Source organism: Zalophus californianus, chromosome 9, assembly GCF_009762305.2.
Source record: "Zalophus californianus isolate mZalCal1 chromosome 9, mZalCal1.pri.v2, whole genome shotgun sequence".
NCBI lineage: Eukaryota > Metazoa > Chordata > Mammalia > Carnivora > Otariidae > Zalophus > Zalophus californianus.
Window position 1 is genome coordinate 26,485,438 of NC_045603.1, and position 19,867 is coordinate 26,505,304.

Genomic DNA, 19,867 nt, shown 5'->3' on the forward strand with positions numbered 1-19,867 from the left:
GGCTCATAAAAATTCAGACTGAGTTCTCTTTTATTTTTTTTTAAGATTTTATTTATTTATTTGAGAGAGAGAGAATGAGAGATAGAGAGCACATGAGAGGGAAGAGGGTCAGAGGGAGAAGCAGACTCCCTGCTGAGCAGGGAGCCCAATGCGGGACTCGATCCCAGGACTCCAGGATCATGACCTGAGCCGAAGGCAGTCGCTCAACCAACTGAGCCACCCAGGCGCCCCTGAGTTCTCTTTTAAAAAAACGGGATCATCCGATATCACTGACCCCAGCGGCCTGCGTGCAACCACTGGCTGAAGCTACATGGCACTACCCCCTTAGATGAGCTGTCCTCCCCCGGTGAAGTGGGGCCCCACCATTTCCTGGTGTCGTAGGTGGGCCAGCACCCCTTATTTTTGACAGTTGCTGCCCCTCCGGGCCTCTGAGTTCATGAGCCTCTGCTAGAGGAGGTCTCCCACAGTGACTCTGGGATAGGATTTCAATACAACCTAAGGCTGGCTTCGAGGGTTTGCCTTGGTTTTCTGAGGCCGGCCTTGGAGGTCGTTTGCAAGATGATCACGGCAGCAGAAGCCTGACAGGCTGGGATGCTATGCTCCCATTTCCCATCAGACTATAACGTGAAGCCTCTAGGAGACTTGTTCTGCTGCCTGCCTTCCCCTATCAGGAGGAACTGATGGGCTCAAGCCCAGGAATGGCAAGAGGATATTACTGCTGACTTCACATGGCACGGCTGAGGCCCCTGGGCTGTGGGCCCCTTGTGCCCAGCTCCTGGCAGCCAGAGCCACACACTGGCAGGAGGTAGGCTTGCAGCAAGGAAGGTGATGGTTCTGGGTCAAGTGACGACGGCCTCCCGTCTGGGGCTGCCTCTGTGATCCCGCCTCTAACCAAGTCACCTACCTCGGCCTTCAAGCTGCCAACAGTCCACCCAACAGAAGGAAGCAGAAGAGAAGCTGAGGAGAGGGGCCTTGGCGGCCCCTTCTTGGAAGCTGAGTCGCATAGTTGCTGCACATCGGCCTGGCTTCCCGCACCTGCCAGGCCCTGCCCCCAGGCTTCTCTAAATGGCCGTTTAGCGGGAGCTTTGGCCTTGGAGGGCCAGGTGGGATGATTTTAATTGCCTGCTTAGTCGGAGCTGCAAGTCTACACTGAGGGGAGATGAACCTTGTTACGCTGTCACTGCTGTGATTTTACTCTTCTTTCCTGTCCCATTATCTGCTATAAAATCCCACGACAGTCTCCGGGGAGGGCTGCAGGGAGCTCAACTTTAAAACAGTGATGAACACTGGAGTGGAGTAGAGCTCTGTTAGCTCGCTCATGCATATGCTCTCCTTTGCAGATACCAATAGAGCCCGAGAACGAATTCATAGCAGATGCTGCTTCGGGGTGGGGGGGAAGGATGGAGACCATACTTAATGCAGGATGCGATCAGCAGCGAGGAGGATGACCTTTCTAGTGTGCTGGAGTGAACACCCAGAGTCTGAGCCACCCACTAATGACACACTCGGTATCACAACAAACAAATCAAATGCCAACGCGAAATGCAACACACAGAGAGGGCACGGGGTTTACGCCTTTTTGTACTTCTTGATGCAAGGTGAACCCATTCAGTCTCAGGGTGAGCAATCTCATGAATCTGATTTACAAACATAATATTTTTTTAAAAAAAAAACCAGTGTCTTTGAAGAATAATGCTTCCTAGAAAGAATCACGCTGCTTGTGGGAGAGCCGTGCAGGCTCTGGGCCCCCAGACGTGCCCCTGGGAGCTTCAACAAGCAGAGACTTACATGCCATGGGCAGGGAGAAAGGGAGAGACGTTCACCGGGGATTGGGACGGAATAGCTCCCTCATTGCCTTACCGAGACCAATTTCATTCAGCTGAAGTCCATAAGGAGAGCCATTTTTGCTTAGGAAAGCCTGGAAAATCTTTTCTTTGGCTTGACCTATGGTGTCACAATCAAGAACATTGACTGAAATGTTCCGACAGACATCTGCACTCTCATTTTCCGGGATCTTTTCAAAGATGACGTTTAATGCCTGCAAGAATACAAACAGGTTTCCAAGTCTATTAGATAATTGCAATCTGAGAGGCATTCATAAAAGACACAAACCTTGGCGAGTCCTACTAATACATCTGACAGCACATTAGCAAACACTGTGTCGCATTATACTACTTTAATCTTTACTCCATAATCCATTCTTTTCAGGGATAATGGAAAAGAAAACAGAAAAGTGAAAACTCTCATTACAGAGCAAGCCCTGAATAAATATATCTGAGAGTAAAACATATATACACATAAATATTCTAGAAGTGGTGACTTCTAATTTCATCCTCAAAAAAAAAATTTTTTTTGAAAAAGCTTCCACAGCAGATGAAGGCAGGCTGGTGATTCTCTGTTTTATTAACAGGACCACAGAGTCCCAGAAGTGAAGTTCCAGGTGACAAGAAAGGTCAGGAGGTCACCATATTGATCCTGCCAAAGGAGGTCACTTTTTAATGTGCAGCATTAATGACGAGAACATTTATCTCTCCCCTTCACTTCGATATCCTCAGACAGCTTCCCAAGCCCTCATTAAAACCCCGAGGTCCCCACCCTGTACTATTATTCTTGCATGAATTACTTTACATTTCAGCACTGTTATTTAATGTTTCATCAGTTAACACTCTCCCAGTGCAGCAAACCCTCAGAATCGATGGATGGGGGAAGGAAGACCTTTGTGAATGTGTGAAAAGACAGAATGAGGGAGTATAGGGAGTATTTCAAAACAAATTGAAAAGCAATTTCAGGTTTACTTTGAGAACGTGTGAGCGCACGCACGCACGCACACACACACAAACACAACAAAGTTTACCTATTACAGCTCTTCGGGGGAACCGATTCAGGGAAGGGCTAAGATCTGTAATTGACATAGCACACAGTTTGGATTCGAAGGCACCGTGGTGATCGCAGAATCAAGGGTCTGGTGTGAAATGCACAGTGAACCTGGCTACCATGAGGGGATGTAAAATGATTACTAGAAATGTTTTTAAAAAATGGAAACACGGTTAAGGGGAGATTGGGGATCCTTAGGGTTCACTCAACTTTTAAATGGGTATAGTAACAGTACATGCCTTATAGTGTTGTTACAGAGATTAAATGAGATGATGCACATCATAGGCTTGGCATAGGGCTGGGCTGCTGGGAAGGGCTCGATGCTGATGATGAGGATGATGATGATCAAAATGGTGGAGTGATGGTTTCCTGTAACTTATCAGAATCTTTACTGTGGCTAGTGTTGTGCTCCTTCCTTAGGAGACTGCAAGAGCCTGCTGAAGCTGAGCAGCCAGGGCTCAGACTCCACGACCTGTACCCAGCGGGGTGAGCAGCCGTTCTAGGGGCCAACCCCTCAGTTTCCTCTGCCGCACAGCGGGAGTCACAATGGCAACTGCCCCTGGGCTCCAGTGCTGATGAACTGAATTAACCTCGGGGCGCGGAGCACAGGGTCCGGCTGGCGAGCCCTCAGGAGATATGACAGAAGGACTAGGGATGTGGGAGAGGGGATTGCAAACTCTGGGAGGGTTTCAGAGGCATGTCTTCTTGTCACTGCCTTTACACCTTGCTTCCGCACTCCTGCTTACAATTACATGCAGTAAACTTTGGTCCAGTCCCAACTGAATGATTCACACTCTGAGGCCGTGGAGTCAACTCTGGGGTTAAGCAGGGATCTCGGCCCTGCCGTTCCCTTCTTCCCTAGAGGGTGTCTCCCTCGCCTGCAGTCTGGGCACACTGCGGATCGGGGCCAGTCACAGCCAGGAAGGGAGGCCGAGCACCCCTCTGTGCACAAACCCGGACACACGGGACGGTACAGAAGGCCGGGAGTGCTGGCAGGAGGGCAAGAGCCGAGCGGACCGTCTGGAAGGAACCAGAGTCCTCTCCCTCCGCCTTCCTGGTTCAGCACGTTTATCGACACGCTGCCAACTTCACTGCCAGGCACACCTATTTTAACCTTCCCAACATCCTGGCTAGGGGGCTGTGTTCTTATTACCCCCATTTTTTTTTTTTTTTTAAGTAGGCTCCAAGCCCAATGCGGGGCTTGAACTCGCGACCCTGAGATCAAGACTTGAACTGAGATCAAGAGTCAGACGCTTAACTAACTGAGCCACCAGGCACCCCCTACTTTATTAAGTAGTATTATCCCCATTTTTGAGTGAGGAAATGGAGGCACAGAGGGGCCAAATAACCTGCACCAGGGAGGCCAGTGGGCACCGCGAACCACTCAGTGACGGGGCTCCCCCCCGACTCCTGCTCCCACCCACAGCCCAGGAATCCTGGGCCTCCAGGAGCCCTCTTTTAGGTCAGGCTGGAAGCAAAGTCCTGAGCGAGACTCCCGGCACAAACAGGGGTTCTGGAGGTGTAAACACGGGTCCTGCCCTCACAGGCTGTGTAGACCTGCCCGTGTCTTCCCACATCTGTCTGCCCGCTGGTGCCGCACAGGGGGAATGGGGGCGGTAACGCTATTTCACGGGGCTTCCAAAGATAAAGACAACCGGAAAGCACCTTTTAATCGGAGCCCCAGCGATCCCAGCTTGTTTAATAGTTTGATAGGTATTTGTGATAACACTCTGTGACTACCTATAGGGCACCATTGTCTATAACAAAAACACCTCTTTATAGGCAATAAATGTTCTACTTAAAAACATAACCAAAAGGAGGAAAAAAATCCTAACTGGATGTAAAACAATGTAAATCTGCCACTGCCACCACAGCTAGATCGGTGGAAAAAGTAAAATGGTATTTTATAGAGGCCACAGGGAATTCTGAGAGTCAATCCGGACACAAATTGATTTTGTATGCTGCTAATGCTTAGTGCTCCAACAGCAATTTCCTAAAGTGTAAGTGGGGTCAGGGGCTCCCAGAGTGGGCCCTACCTCTTCACCCCACCCCAGGCTCAGAGAGCACACACTGGGCTTTGTCCCCCATTGGGGAAGATCCCCCACGGAAGCGCCATCTCTCCCCTTACAAACCCATTTAGCCAGAATCTTCCCTGTGCCCTACTCAGTGTTAGGGGCTGGGGTACAGGATAGACCTTAAGACATAGTCATTGTTTTTGGATAATTCACAATACGTTTGACACACTAAAGCATCATCTTTGAAACAATATTTAGCCACCAGGTGCAACAGCATCCCCCTCAGTCAGTGTTGACAGAAAATTCAAGAAGGAAGGACAGGAGGGCTGAGAGCTCTGAGCACAGGCATCAGACCATCTGGACCATCCCCTTCTGGTACTTAGCTGTGAGAGTGTGGGCAAGTCATCTCATTTCTCCGAGCCTTAACACTTCCTTTCCTTCCCCTTCCCCTCGCCTCGCCCCTCCCCTCCCCTCCCCTCCCCTCCCCTCCCCTCCCTTCCCTTCCTTTCCTTTTTCTTAGTAAACTCTACTACACCCAATGTGGGGCTCGAATTCATGACCCTAAGATTGAGTCACATGCTCTACCGACTGAGCCAGCCAGGCACTCCTACACTCTGTTTCTATTTTAAAAGGAGTGACGAGGTTACTAAATAATGACATAATAATAGCAAATTAAGGAGTGCTTCCTGTGTGCCAAGCACTATTGTAAAGTATGTCTGTGTATTTGTATGTAAGAATCTCAGAACCCTTATCTCATAGATTGTATTATTCCCATTTCACAGATGACAAACTGAGGCACAGAGAAGTTGCGGAAATTGCACAAGATCACCCAGCAAGAAAATGGTAGAAGTGGCACTCTAGCTCCATGTTCTTAAACCTTTGGTGATCCTGCCTTTTAAAATATGAAAATGTTTTGTAAACTAAGCACAGTCCAAATCTATAGGATGGCAATTAGTCTTCAATACCCACAAAAGGCTAAAGTGCTCAAAAATCTAAACTGGTCTTTTCTCCAGAAATTTGTTCCTGAATAACTCTGGCTTTCCCTATTCCTTTGGCATAAATGTATCAACAAAGCTGGGACAACAGATATGGTTAGTGGTATATGGCCATTTAACCCAGTTCTGGCCAATGAGATAGAAAGGGAAAGGGTTTCTACTCTAACAGAAGGGAAGTGTAGTGCTTGGAGCTGTGGCAGCTATTTTGTGACTAGGTGGGAGGCTGAAGAAGAGCACAAAGATGGTGACCCAGATGAGCAGATGGACCAGCCTTGGGCGGCTCACCTCCCAACTTTCTGCTCTAGAATGCAATTCCATGTTCTTACTATTTCAAGCACCATTATTCTGGTTTTTCTCTTACTTACAGCTGAATGTACCCAACCTGACAGAGCTCACTTTGTTGATGCTAAGGTAGCTGAATTCACTCAGTGATACCCATCTACTTTGCACCTATTGTGAACAGGGCATTGCAGAATATACAAAGTAGAAAGCTAGCCCAGATTCTGACTGGGAAGTATTTGAAGACTGATAGAACAACTGTGGGATGTATACAAAGAATTCTAATACCAGATAGAAAATAGTAGGTTAGGTAGACTGCTTTAGGGGTTCAGAGAGTGATTACTTTTAGCTTAGAGGAGGTTTTTCAAAGGGAGAGAAATCAGAGACTGCATGGAGGAAGGGACATTTGAATTGGGTCTGGAAAGCAGCTGTATGAGCAGCAATACATGAGGAGTCCTCTGGACCACGACATACTTGGCTTCAATTCTGGTGAATAATAAGCTTAATCTTTTATTCAGGCTACTAGGTCATGAAGTCTAGATAAAAAAGATCCCACTTCCTTTGGGTAGAATGGAGGGTGGAGGACTTGAAGAACTGTGCTTGCCCTTCCAAAAATCACCATCTGCCATCTGAGGGTTTCCATTACTATTTATGGAAACAAAAACTGAAGAAGAGAACACTGTTTTAGGTTTCTAATAATCATAGTCAGCTCTCATATACAGCATGTTGAACACTCACTATTTACTAGGAGTTGTCTTACATGCTCTGCTAATTCACTTAATCTCGCTCTGTGCATTTAATAACTGCTCAGCAAAGTGGACACTATTATTAGCCTCACTTAACAGATGAAGAAACTGAGACAGAAGGAGGTTCAGAGACGTGTCTGAGATCACAGAACTGCTGAGGGTCATCAATAGGCTTCGTCCATACTCTTAACTGCAAACTCAAAAGGCCAATCGAGGTGATAAACACCCAACGGCAGTCCCAGTCTGCCCAGGGTTCTTGATAAATGCTCCCAGAGCAGACAGGTTGGATGCAGACAGCCTCCAAGAGGGGGCTGAACCTCTCTGGCTTGGCTTGGCATGGAACCCCGTGGAACACACTCAGTCTGGAGGACCCCGTGGGCTGGTGCAAGTACCACCCACTGGCATTTTTATGGAGCTCACGTTCACCCAGAGGAAAGAGGACCTTTCCCAGCCTCTACCACAGCCTGGTGTGGCCATGTGACTACACTCTGGCCAGTGAGATTAAGCAGATGTGTTCTGTGGCAGCCTCTGGGAAACTTCCTCAAAAGACAGCTGGTGACCATCTGTCCCATTTCCTACAGGCCTACTGATGTCCTGCTGGCTGGAATGTGGAAGAAGTCTGCGTGAGGGGTGAGAAAACACTTTGGACCATGAGGTGGCCTGAGGACAAGAGACTGGGGGCCTGGGTCTGTGAGGATGTCCCAGAGCAGAGGCACCCACCAGCAGCAGACTGCCCACCCCAGAACGTCATGTGGGACAGAAATCAACTTCCCTGTTGCTTGAGCCCCAGGTAGCTTGCGTTTCTGTTTCCTGCAGCAGAACTGAATCCTAATGGATTCAGTAATGTGCCTATTACCCAGAAGGGTTCTTGGAAGGGTATTCGGAAGATGCATGGCCCAGAACCCAGAGAAAGGACCATTCTCCTGTAAGCGGGTCACAAACCAGCCCTTTGGGTAGGTCTTGCTCAGATTTATCATTGTGGTCTCCTGTTCACATCTGTCCGGTGGGATGCTGTGTGCCACAGGTTGTAAACGCACGGATGGAGGGATTATGGGTAACATTTCTAATAGTAACATGAGCTTTTCATGACAGTGGATTCAGCTAATCAACTCCCTGTATCACCCATGGTCAGTAAATCACCAACCAGAAAGATGGTGAGAGGACACTGTGCTTAGTAGACCTTACAGTTGACAAAAAAAACTGCTCAGACAAGAAAAATGATTATAAATAAATGATGACATTTATTTACATTAGATTACATCTAATGTAATCTAATGATTACATTAGACATCTAGCCATCTGACATCGATTATTTTCTGACCTCATAACAAGCATACAAGTTTAGGTTTTATGATCACCTGTTTCTAGATGAAGAAAGAGGTTTAGAGAGGGTTGGTGACTTGCCCAAGGCCACTAACAGCCCGTTAGTAAAGGGGTTGAGCTCGGATTCACACCCACGACTGTCAGACTCTAACCCCGCACCTCTCATGCACTAAGCTACACAGTAGCGAGACGTACAAGTACGTTCCTGGTTCACTAGTGGTTTTGCCCACCACTCCTTCACACAGCTTGGTGGTTTAAGGTATCAAGGAGATAGAAAAAAATAAGGCTGTGGTCGGGGGGGGGCGGTGGGGAGCTGGCAAGGTGACTCAAAGGCAGGGGAAGAGGCATTTCCCCATACTTTTTGCACACTTTGGTGGGGAGAGGCTGATCCAGCTACCTCATTAACTCCTCAACCACATTCTTGGCTTGTAAGGGCAGGGATGTTGCTGCATCCTTTCTGTGATGTCTTATAATACCTAGAAAGTAATTTTAAAAGAATGTATTACAAGCCAGCCACTTTATCACAAAAGGTCTTAGGCCAATAACTGCTTTCATTAAATAAAACCTATAAAATATATTTTTCTAATTTCATATGAGAGCCAAATGAAGGTCAAGAGAAAAGTCTGGGGGCACCTGAGTGGCTCCTTCAGTGAGGCGTCTGCCTTCAGCTCAGGTCATGATCTCCCAGGGTCCTATTCAGTGGAGAGCTGGTGTCCCCCTTTCCCTCTGCCTCTCTGTGACCTCCCCCCGCCCCCCGCGCTGGCTTGTGCTCTCTTGCTGTCAAATAAATAAAATCTTAAAAAGAGAGAGAGAGAAAAAAAAAACCTGGTTCTTTTTTTTTTAAGATTTTAGTTATTTATTTGACAGAGAGAGACACAGCGAGAGAGGGAACACAAGCAGGGGGAGGAGTGGGAGAGGGAGAAGCAGGCTCCCCGCCGAGCAGGGAGCCCGACACGGGGCTCGATCCCAGGACCCTGGGACCATGACCTGAGCCGAAGGCAGCCGCTTAACGACTGAGCCACCCAGGCGCCCCAAGAGAAAAAATCTGGTTCTTATACCCAACTGGATTTAGAGGGGGTTTGGAGTAAGAGAGAAGAACACTGCTTCCAGAGGTTCAGTAGAAGCAGCCCGAGCCCAGAGCTCCAAGTGCGAGGCTCAGAAGCTTCTGAGCTGGGGTTTTCCTTAAGCTGGAGTCGGCAGCCCTGGGGCGGCTACCGGATGCCCCGTAACGCTGCTCTTGGCTGCCCTACATCCCCTCTCCCCTCCTTTTCCTTCCCGCAAAGACAGAGAGCCCAAAGATTCCTGGATCAAGGAATTTTGCCTGCCCCCCAGCAAAATAATGAGGAAGGAAGGCCTTTTCCATCTTGAAGAAAAAAATTAAGTTAATGGGGAGAATTTCCTCAAATGTAAGTTTCTGTCATAAAATTTCTATACTTGCTAGCAGTTGCTAACATTTGTTTGTGATACAGTCAAGTAAGAATCTGTCTTATTTAGCCCAAAATGACTGGTTTCAGTACTTTCGGCTTAATATGAATATGTCACAGTTTGGTTTTTGGCAAAGCACCCCCATGAGTTTCAGACTGATGTAGAGTAATGAGGCATTTCCACTAGTGTGTCCCCAGAAAAGAGGAAAGAGGCCAAGGCTTTTGGGGTTTTAGGGTTTAGGGGGAGGGCAGATTCTAGTTCTTTTTCTCTATTATGTCAAGCTCTAGATTAAGAGCTGGCAAACTTTCTGTAAAAAGCCACAGAGTAACTATTTAAGACTCTGCAGCCTATGTGGTCTCTGTTACCAGTACTTGACTCTGCAGTTGTAGCAGGAAAACAGCCACAGACAACAATCAATGAATGTGCATGGCTGTGTTTCAATAAAACTTTATTTATAACAATAGCCCGCAGGGCCACATTTGGCTCACAGGCTCTTGTTTGGTGATCCCTGCTGTAGACAATGGTGACTTCAAATGTAATACTGACTTTGACAATGTCAAAAAAAAAAGGGGGGGGGGGGACTTTCCAGAACGCTCGGTGAGACGCGGAGCAGCGGTGGCTGCCCGAGCTGCGCCCAGCAACGCGCTCCTTCCCGCTCCCCCACACCGGCCTCGGCCCTCTCACCGGCTGTAGAAAATGGTGAAAGAAACCACTTACTATGATGTTTTGGGGGTCAAACCCAATGCCACCCAAGAGGAATTGAAAAAGGCCTACAGGAAACTGGCCTTGAAGTACCACCCTGATAAGAATCCAAATGAAGGAGAGAAGTTTAAACAGATTTCTCAAGCTTACGAAGTACTCTCTGATGCAAAGAAAAGGGAATTATATGACAAAGGTGGAGAACAGGCAATTAAAGAAGGTGGAGCTGGTGGTGGTTTTGGCTCCCCCGTGGACATCTTTGGTATGTTTTTTGGAGGAGGAGGAAGGATGCAGAGAGAAAGGAGAGGTAAAAATGTTGTGCATCAGCTCTCAGTAACCTTAGAAGATTTATATAATGGTGCAACACGAAAACTAGCTCTGCAAAAGAATGTGATTTGCGATAAATGTGAAGGCCGAGGTGGTAAGAAAGGAGCAGTCGAATGTTGTCCCAATTGCCGAGGTACTGGAATGTGAATGAGAACTCATCAGATAGGACCTGGAAAGGTTCAGCAAATTCAGTCTGTGTGCATGGAGTGCCAGGGCCATGGGGAACGGATCAGTCCCAAAGACAGATGTAAAAGCCGCAATGGGAGGAAGACAGTTTGAGAGAAGAAGATTCTAGAAGTTCATATTGACAAAGCCACGAAGGACGGCCAAAAGATAACATTCCATGGTGAAGGAGACCAAGAACCAGGACTGGAACCAGGAGATATTATCATTGTTTTAGATCAGAAGGACCACGCTGTTTTTACTCGGCGAGGAGAAGACCTCTTCATGTGTATGGACATACAGCTGGTTGAAGCACTGTGTGGCTTTCAAAAGCCAGTATCTACTCTTGACAACCGAACCATCGTCATCACCTCTCACCCAGGTCAAATTGTCAAGCATGGAGATGTCAAGTGTGTGCTAAATGAAGGCATGCCAATTTATCGTAGACCATATGAGAAGGGTCGCCTAATCATTGAATTTAAGGTAAACTTTCTTGAGAATGGCTTTCTCTCTCCTGATAAACTTTCTTTGCTGGAAAAACTCCTACCTGAGAGGAAGGAAGTAGAAGAGACTGATGAAATGGACCAGGTAGAACTGGTGGACTTTGATCCAAATCAGGAAAGACGGCGTCATTACAATGGGGAAGCCTATGAGGATGATGAACATCATCCCAGGGGTGGTGTTCAGTGTCAGACCTCTTAATGGGGCCGCTGAATAACACTGCTGGCATTTTATATGCAGTAGTGAATGAGTGAAGGACTATAATCATAGCTCACTACTTGCTATTGTTTTTGTTTTAATATTCAACTATAGTAGTGTTTTAAATGAAGAATAAACTCAAATATAAAAAAAAAGGAAAAAAATGCCTTTTATCTCCACCACGATTTGCTATACAAGCTACCATTCTCTGAGGAGTAGAAGTATAAATAAGGATCCTTAACAATGAAGTAATGAAGTCACATTTGAACTATAAAGAAGGAAATTAAATACTTTTGTATTTAGGTAACTAAATTATTTTCTAATCCCAAGATTATGGGTATGAGAAGAAAGGGTATGAAGAGGAATGTCATTTCAAGCACTCATTTAATGTTAATTTTTCATTTTCCACTGCTTGCCATCAACTAGGGAATGACGTACCTAAAATGATTATTAAAAAAAATGGTTTCACTTCTTTGATCAGGAAGCTCAGAACAGTAACTATGAAGTTAGTAATGGTTTCAGTATTATTGCAAGTCATAATGGAAATGATTTGCACTATGGTAGAGAGAAAAAGGAAAAAAAAAAATCCTAAGAATTGTTAATTAACTTCACTGTTTCTCCACAAATGCTAGGAGTATTAAAAACAAGATTGCTGAAGTGCAAACATCAGGATTTAATGAACAATGGGATGTAATTGAAGTAACAGAGAATGACTTAATCGGGACAGTGCGTTGTTTAATTATGGGAATAATGGATCTTCTGAAAGGGACAAACTAAATGGAACAGAAGGAGCTGGGGCTGGTGGGGAGAGTCGCTGTGTTCGAGGAAGTGTGGAGACGTGCAACTCTCACGAGAGGTGGTGAGGACACTGTTACCGAGGAAATATTTTATTGAACAACAGGACTGTCCCCGAAATGTAACGACTGGGTGCAAAAAGACCCAGTGGGGCAGGCTGGCAGAAATCGTCAACGGACCATAGTGCAGGCGTAAAGATTTCTACAGGCACATATCTGCGCTTTTTCTAAGAATTTCTAATAATCTTAAAGACTTTCTCATAGATATGAGAAGGAGGGCAAAAATATGTTTGTCAGAACACTGTTTCCCAGGGTGCCAAGATGCTATCTCTCAGATATAGCAGATTGGCAGGCTCATTTCCTGGGTTTAAGAGTTCAAAAAACCATTTCTCACTTAACTTTGATTATAAGTCAACCTTCTCTTGCTAATTCAGCACACTTGCTAGGAGTTATTGGGTTTTCTCATCTCCTCTTGAAAGTGAAGCCCATGTCCCTTCTCCCGTGTGGTGTACTTTCCTGGAACTGAAATCCTCATGCCTTCCTTGGCTCTCCCAAAGTTCCAGGCCATCTGCTCTGAAATCACCCTTGCAACACAAGACATGGTGCACATGAGGCCGGCCCGAGATTCTCCAGCAATGAAATTGAACATTGCCTAAAATGTTGCAAAGGGAGAAAAACCACAGAGCAATCAGGCTTATTCCTCTGCCAGCTGTCAAATATAAATCCCCTGATGTTGGAGGAAGACAGAGTCCTGCATGTGCGCAGGCCTTCCCCTGTGCGGGCATTCGGGGGGACGATCCCGTCAGGGCAGGCTCTTCACTGACCGCCAGCCTGCAGCGCCATGATGGACCCGGAGGGTTCTTGCCATACTAGAGCAAGTACGACTGTATGGGGCTTCGCTCAGATTTGAGGAAAGACAGAGGAATTGTCCTCCCAGGATGCACCGAAGGATTACTTCTCTGAGCCCATTTGTCAGTATAATGACTTCATGTATAAGGAATTGGCAGGATGTCTTCATGTTCTAGAAAACACCCCATACCTCAGGGAGAACACATACTAATCTTAGAGGTGTGAAACCTAACTTTCACGTTGTTATGTGAGGTGCCGTGTTTCTGAGAACCAAGCCACACAGGAGTTTGGGCCTCTTTTAAATGTGTCCCTGTCATGGCACCAGGCTCTGGTATTTCAAGTTGCTAAATGTGGCTCTTGATTTTTTCTCTTTTCTTTCCTTGAAAGAATTTAAACACACACACACACACACACACACACACACACACACAGAATTGAGTTTGTTCAGCATACCTTGGTTTTCAATTACATAAACCACCTCAGGCAAATTTAGAAAATCAAGATTGTAAACCACTGGGTATACATGACTGGGGTGGGGGGTTGGGGGGGAGGTAAGAGAGAAAGAGGGAGGAGAGAGGGGAGAGGGGGAGGGGAGAGGGAGGAGGGAGGAGAAAGGGGGAGGGGGAGAGGGAGGGGGAGGGGGAGAGGGAGGAGAAAGGGGGAGGGGGAGGAGGGAGAGGAAAGGAGGAAGAGAGGAGGAGGTGAGAAGAGGGGGAGGGAGGAGGGAGAAAGGGGGAGAGGGAGGGGGAGGAAGAAAAAAAATTGTAATATGATGGTTAAGACTGGGGGAACTTGCCTGAAAGGAAATGAAAAACCTTAAATTTTTTATATTGACCTTCTGCTAACATTTTGTCACACAAGCATGGCCCCGATCCTGTGCCTCCTCTGGAGGTTCTAATATAACCATCTACCATGAAACAGACAGGTTGGGACAGGTACAATAAAAGGCATTAAAAATCATTTTCAAAGCAAGGCCCCTAGAAACCAGTGGCCCACCCCTTTTCTAGTCTCTGTCTACTGGCAAATCTGCATTTGAAAAGCAAGATTTATCTGGATTTCTAAAATCATAATTTCCCATTCGCCTTTTCCCCAGGGGCTGTAAAGGAAAAAAGACTCCAAGAGTCAACATGAATTCCTTCAACATCAAGAAACATTTTGATGACAGTTGAGAGTTAACAAATCTGAAACACATGGTCTTAACTGACTGTGAAATAAATAATGTTTCAGAATGAAAGGCGGAAAAAGTGCTGCCATGTAAAGCATTAAAAAGGACTCAAACCTCCAAAGTTGCTTCAGGCATTTGACTTCTTGCCCCACCCCCAGTCTGCTCCTCTTCTTTCCTCTCCTTCCTGTCGGGGTTCACGTTTTCATGAACGTGACTCCCCCAACCTACAGACACTCGCACATGTCTCTCTTTGGGAATCTGTGGGCCTTCCAAAATGTCTCAAAGTAAAAGCATGCACATCTTTGGGGTGGGACCAAGGCCCTGCATTTGTCCTCCAACAATCGCAAGGAAAGGTATCAACAAGCCCTGTTGCAAAGTTTGTCTTTCATTCTCCAAGACACCCAGGGGCCCTCTCCATGCACGCTGTAGGTCGTTGGTACTACCTGGGGTGTTTAAGAAACATCTGTCTATGCCTGGCCTTCGTCCCCAGCAGTTCTGATTTCATCAGTCCCGACGGAAGACCCGGGCATTGGTCTGTCTGGATCTGCATCTCTTTTTTCTTTTTTAAAGATTTATTTCTTTGAGAGAGAGAAAAAGAGAGAGCGAGAGAGAGCATGTGTGTGCATGAGAGCAGGGGGCGGGGCAGAGACAGAGAGAGAGAGAAAATCCCAAGCAGGTTCCATGCCCAGCATGGAGCCCGACTCAGGGCTCGATCCCACAACCCTGAGCTCATGACCTGAGCCGAAGGCAGACGCCTAACTGACTGAGCCACCCAGGCGCCCGGCAGTCAATGCTCTTAACCGCTGTGATGCCCCCGTGAAACCCACACAGTGATCATCCCCCCCATTTTACAGGCGAGGAGCCTGGGGCACAGGGAGGTTTGGAAACTCGCCCTACATCACACAGATGGGCAGGGGCGGATTGCAAGTGTGCCCGGCCAGAGTCTGTGCTCTTCACTGCTGCAGGCTAGTTTGAGAACCACTGCTCCTCACCTCCTCTTGGCCACAGACAGTTACACACACAGAAATCGGAACATAAGAAATGTTAACTTTCTACTCAGGCTCCTGGCTTGTGGATGGCAGCTGAGCAGGGTACCGTCTTCAGCGGAGGGTAAACTACATCTGGCAGTGACCTAGAACTGGAAACAGCTGATCTGTGGACTATTCTCCCACCAGAGCACATAACCATAACACAGCCCACAGCGACATGGTGCCTTCTCCAATTAGGGAATGAATTCTTCCAGGATGATACCACAGGTCTCGCCCTCCAGAGCTAAGCCACAGGAAACTCAGCCCCCTTACTGGGTAATACCAAAACCCCACTGTCTTTTTCCCCTTCTCCTCCACTAACAAGATTGTGAAGAAGCCCCGAGTCTCCATAAAGCTAAAGATCAAACCAAATGACAGCGATCTCTTTCCCCAGTCTCTATGAACGGAAAAGCACCGAAAATGCCTAAGTAATTTTGGAGACACTTGTCACGCTTGGCCCTCTCCCTACAACTTGTGAATGTGCAAGAAATGTCTCTCTCTTCCTTTAGGAAGGGAAGGGGTGGGGGTGGGATGGGGATGGGTGGCCGCCGGGCAATCATCTTCCTGGTAGTGATTTACAGCGTTCCTCTAAAAATATCTATGAGATCACAGAACATTAAGTGCGGGACACCAAACATTTGTAACTAATCCATGAAAATAAAGTAAGGGTGTCATACTGCACGGGGAACACAGTGGAATTTGTCTTGTTATCGTTCTAAAATAAGACGGCCTCAATTTGGTTGAAATATATCTTCACACATTGTCTTCCAGAGCAGAGCCGTTTGAGAAATTCTGATTGCAATTATAAGTGCTGAATAGGGAGTGCTCTGCATTTCCTTTGACGATGCTGAAAAGCTATAAGCTATCCTGATATTAAAATCTTTGGAAATTGATGAGTACCCCAGGCATCATTACAATTCTCTCCCCCCCACAAGTAATTAAAATCTATTATGTGAACACGTGTTAATATTTTATCAACTACTGTTTTTAATTAACTCATCGTCTGAGGCCTCCCGCAGTAGGAATGATATCGCTTTGTTTTAAGTGACCCGCCTGCCCCCACCCCGCCACCGAGCTCCCAGCCAGGTTTCTTTCCGGGGCTGGGGGGAGGCTTGTCACAAACATACCACAGTACTGAACTCTGGAACCTGCCACAGCAGCCAGTCTTCGTTCAGGGTGTACAGGGCTTTGCAAGTGATTACATCCACAGGACCCTTGTTTATTTTCTGGTTCAAAGTCGTCACCAGCAAATAGAACGGCTCTCCAACAGTTTCCTTGGAAGAGACACAAAAGTGACAGTCAGCTGTCTGCGGAAGCCACTGTACTTTCCAAAGAGTTAAAAGTTTCAGTTTATGGCAGTGCGACAGGAGGCAGGAGGCAGTGTTTTCTAACAATCAACATGAGACTCCCAAGAAAATACACACTGCTCCGCTCAGGATTGGGTGCAAAACTCAGGAGACGCGTCCTCTCCCCATCGCCCTCGCCCGCGCCCGCGCCCCCGCGCGCGCGCACACACACACACGCACGCACGCCCGTGCCCGCGCACAGACTCCCAGCATTTACAGTCAACAGCAACATGAACTCCTCAGCTGATGGTTCTTTTATGTTTCAGCTTCTATATGGCAGACTGATGCTCATCAGCTGGCTAATGCCTACAGTAGATGCGGAGGTTCAACCTTCGTTTACATTCATATTTAATTGCCTTTTTGAGCAAACCAAAAATAAATGGCATTTTAAAAAATACACAACAATTAGCCTTGGTAACCAGAATAAATGTCAGAACATTTTGTACATTTGCCAAGGAGGATGCTTTTTTGGTGTTAAGAGCTTCTAATGAAGGAAGTGGCCTTTAGTTATCGCAACTTGCAGCCATCCCGGCCAGCTCGCTGTGGTTTGCTGAGCCGGGGGTGCACAGACTCCCCTGTGCACCTTGGCTGTGCACCTTGGCTGGTACACGGCCACTGATGCACTTGAACTCCCTTCCCTGGACCAGAGCCAAGTCCACTGCTCGAAGGCTTGTCCCCGGGATTCGGCCCATCCCGATGGCGTCTGTCTCCAAACTTCTGCCATGGGCACTTGCTCCCCAACCAGGGCTCGCCTGCTCATGGTTAGTAAGATGCCTCAAACCTGTAGCCACACTGCACTTGCGTGGACTCTGAGCAGCTCACGGGGGAGGCTTGTGTGTTCTGCTTCCCCAGAAGCCTCCCAGAGCATGCAGCCCTGGGTCGGCAGCAGCACACTCGCCAGGTAATCAGTGTCTACAATCAACGGACATTAACCAAACATGTGGAAGAGGGAGAGCTAGGGCCAGAAGTCAAACCCTTCGTGATGAAGAAGCCAGCCAAGCGACTGAGGCTGGAAGCACCGTTTCCAGCCAAGCTTCACGGCCCAGCTTGCAAAGGAGGCTTCCGTTAGCTCTCTCCCCTGCTCCGCCCTGACCAAGTAAGTGGAGACCTCATGTAAGACTCCTGGCGTCCCACCTCCCCACCGCCTGTCCCAACCCCTCCCCGCAAGAACATGTGCCCTCTCCAGTGCCAGGGCTTCCTTTGGCCCCCTTCTGCCACCCCACTCTCCACTGGCTTCCCGTCACTTTTCCCATTACCTTTTCTCATTGAATCCTCTCGTTTAATCCTGTGAGGTAAGTATCGTTATGACCATTTTGCACAGGGCGGGCATTGGGGCACACGGAATAGCTGTGATTTTCCCCAGATCCCACAGCTGGTATGGGATAGTCACCACTTTTCTCTTCCCTGCTGACATATCCTTGAGTCTCTTCCTTACTGTAGGACAGAGGTGGAATGTTCGAAAATTTCCCAGGTGGGGAGAGTGTTGGGACTAGCACCTAACATTTTAATTCTTATGGGAAACTTCCTTTATTTAGTGGTTCACAACCACACTGCTCTCTTCTCTTTCCCTCTGCCCCCTGGGGTAATGTCCTGACTGCAAACCCAGAACTTCTACTTCTCCTTTTCCCTCCAGCACACATCAGAGACAGGGGTGAGTGTCCTCGTGGGCTGGATGGGCCACCGAGGGTGCAGTTGGGGGCCAGGTGGGCTCTGCCGGGCTGTGTGCAAGGGCAGCTACAGACTCAGTGGCTCTGTAGTCAGGAATTCCCCAGAATTCTCCAGAGTGCAACCAGACTGAGAGAAGTGATATTTTGTCTTAAACGGTTCTAACCCTGGGTGATCACTGCCAGAATTCCCTGGGGCTCCCATGAAGAATTCAGATGCCTGGGCCCTCCATTAGACCCACAGACCCAGAATGTCTGGAACCGAGGCCTGAGCATCTGTGGTTTGAACACCTTCCCAGGGGATTCTGATATGGGGGACGGCTTCGAAAACCATGAGGTTTCTCTATCACTATGGAACACGAGTCCTCAGTCATACCTGCAGGGGGCTTAGGCGTCTTACAGAGCAGGGAACACTCAGCTCTGCGGGTGGGCTGGCTGTGGCCAAGTGCACCTGGCCGGACGACCACGCCTGCCCTCCCTCTCCTGGGATGGTAACTAAGCTCGGCCCCTTCACCTTCCTTTCCTTTGTGAGACTAGACTCTGGCTCTGGCTCAGCCAGAGGCTTTCATGCCTGTGATCTCGTTCCATCCCTAAATCCTCCCTAAGCCCATAAGAAGGTGCCTGCCTCCCTGGGGAGGTAGTAGCTAGGAGCTCTCAAACCCTGGTGCCATCCCACACCCGCTGTGGGATCTGGTGGAAGGCACATCCATTCCGAGTGCTCCCAATCCCCCCAGTGCAAAATGGTCATAACGATCCTTACCTCACAGGATCAAATGAGAGGATTCAGTGAGAAAAAGTAAACAAAACTCTTCGCATGATATCTGGCATGCTCAGTAAAGGCAGTTGGTATTATTACTTCACTCACAGAGCCCTGGAAGCTCTGAAGAGGAGGTTTCCTGGGGGTCACAGAGCTAGTGGCATCTAGACAAATGTCTGGGGGATAGGGCAGAAGGACCAAGGCTGTCTGAGTCCCACATCCCCTTGGGCACCCGGTGTGGGAAGTCAGACCCCCTGCACCAGCGGGAATTTTTCCACAGAAATTGAAAGCATCTCTGGCCGGCTCAAAGTCACTTCCTCCTGGTAAGCGTGCCACCCCTCACCATCTCAAGTGCTCAAGATACTCTTGAATCAGCACTGCAAAATCTTGACCCAGAATCTTCTGTTTGAGGGAGCCGTTTGGGCTGAGGGCCCAGATTTTTGGAACATCTCACCTGTTTAAGGCTCAAGGGCAACAAGGGCAAGGCTCCAACCACAAGATCCCTCAAGAAAGAGCTGGGAAGAAATTTAAAACCGGTGACTAGGCCCTTCACTCCATGAGTAGATAACAGTTGCCCAGATGAAAAGGGTCAGAGACACACAGCTAACTGGAGCTGAGGTGACTTTAGAGCCTGAACCTGCTGCTTCTAACCAATAATCCTAGTGCAGTGCTCTTTCTACTACCCCAGGATTCTCAAATGTAAGGCACATACAATTACCC

The 19,867-nt window shown here is 47.8% G+C and overlaps 1 protein-coding gene and 1 pseudogene across 2 annotated transcripts in view; one reads left to right on the top strand and one right to left on the bottom strand.

Annotated features, from left to right (window-relative positions):
- Nucleotides 1–19,867, bottom strand: part of PLXNC1 (plexin C1) — a 144,285-nt gene that overhangs the window by 23,438 nt on the left and 100,980 nt on the right. For both annotated transcript variants that reach the window (XM_035721856.1, XM_035721857.1), the window contains 2 exons: nt 16,508–16,654; nt 1,861–2,038 (listed from right to left, as the gene is read on the bottom strand). In XM_035721856.1, coding sequence (XP_035577749.1) covers nt 1,861–2,038; nt 16,508–16,654 — 325 coding nt within the window. The remainder of the gene's footprint in view (nt 1–1,860; nt 2,039–16,507; nt 16,655–19,867) is intronic.
- LOC113922770 lies at nt 10,313–11,549 on the top strand (annotated as a pseudogene).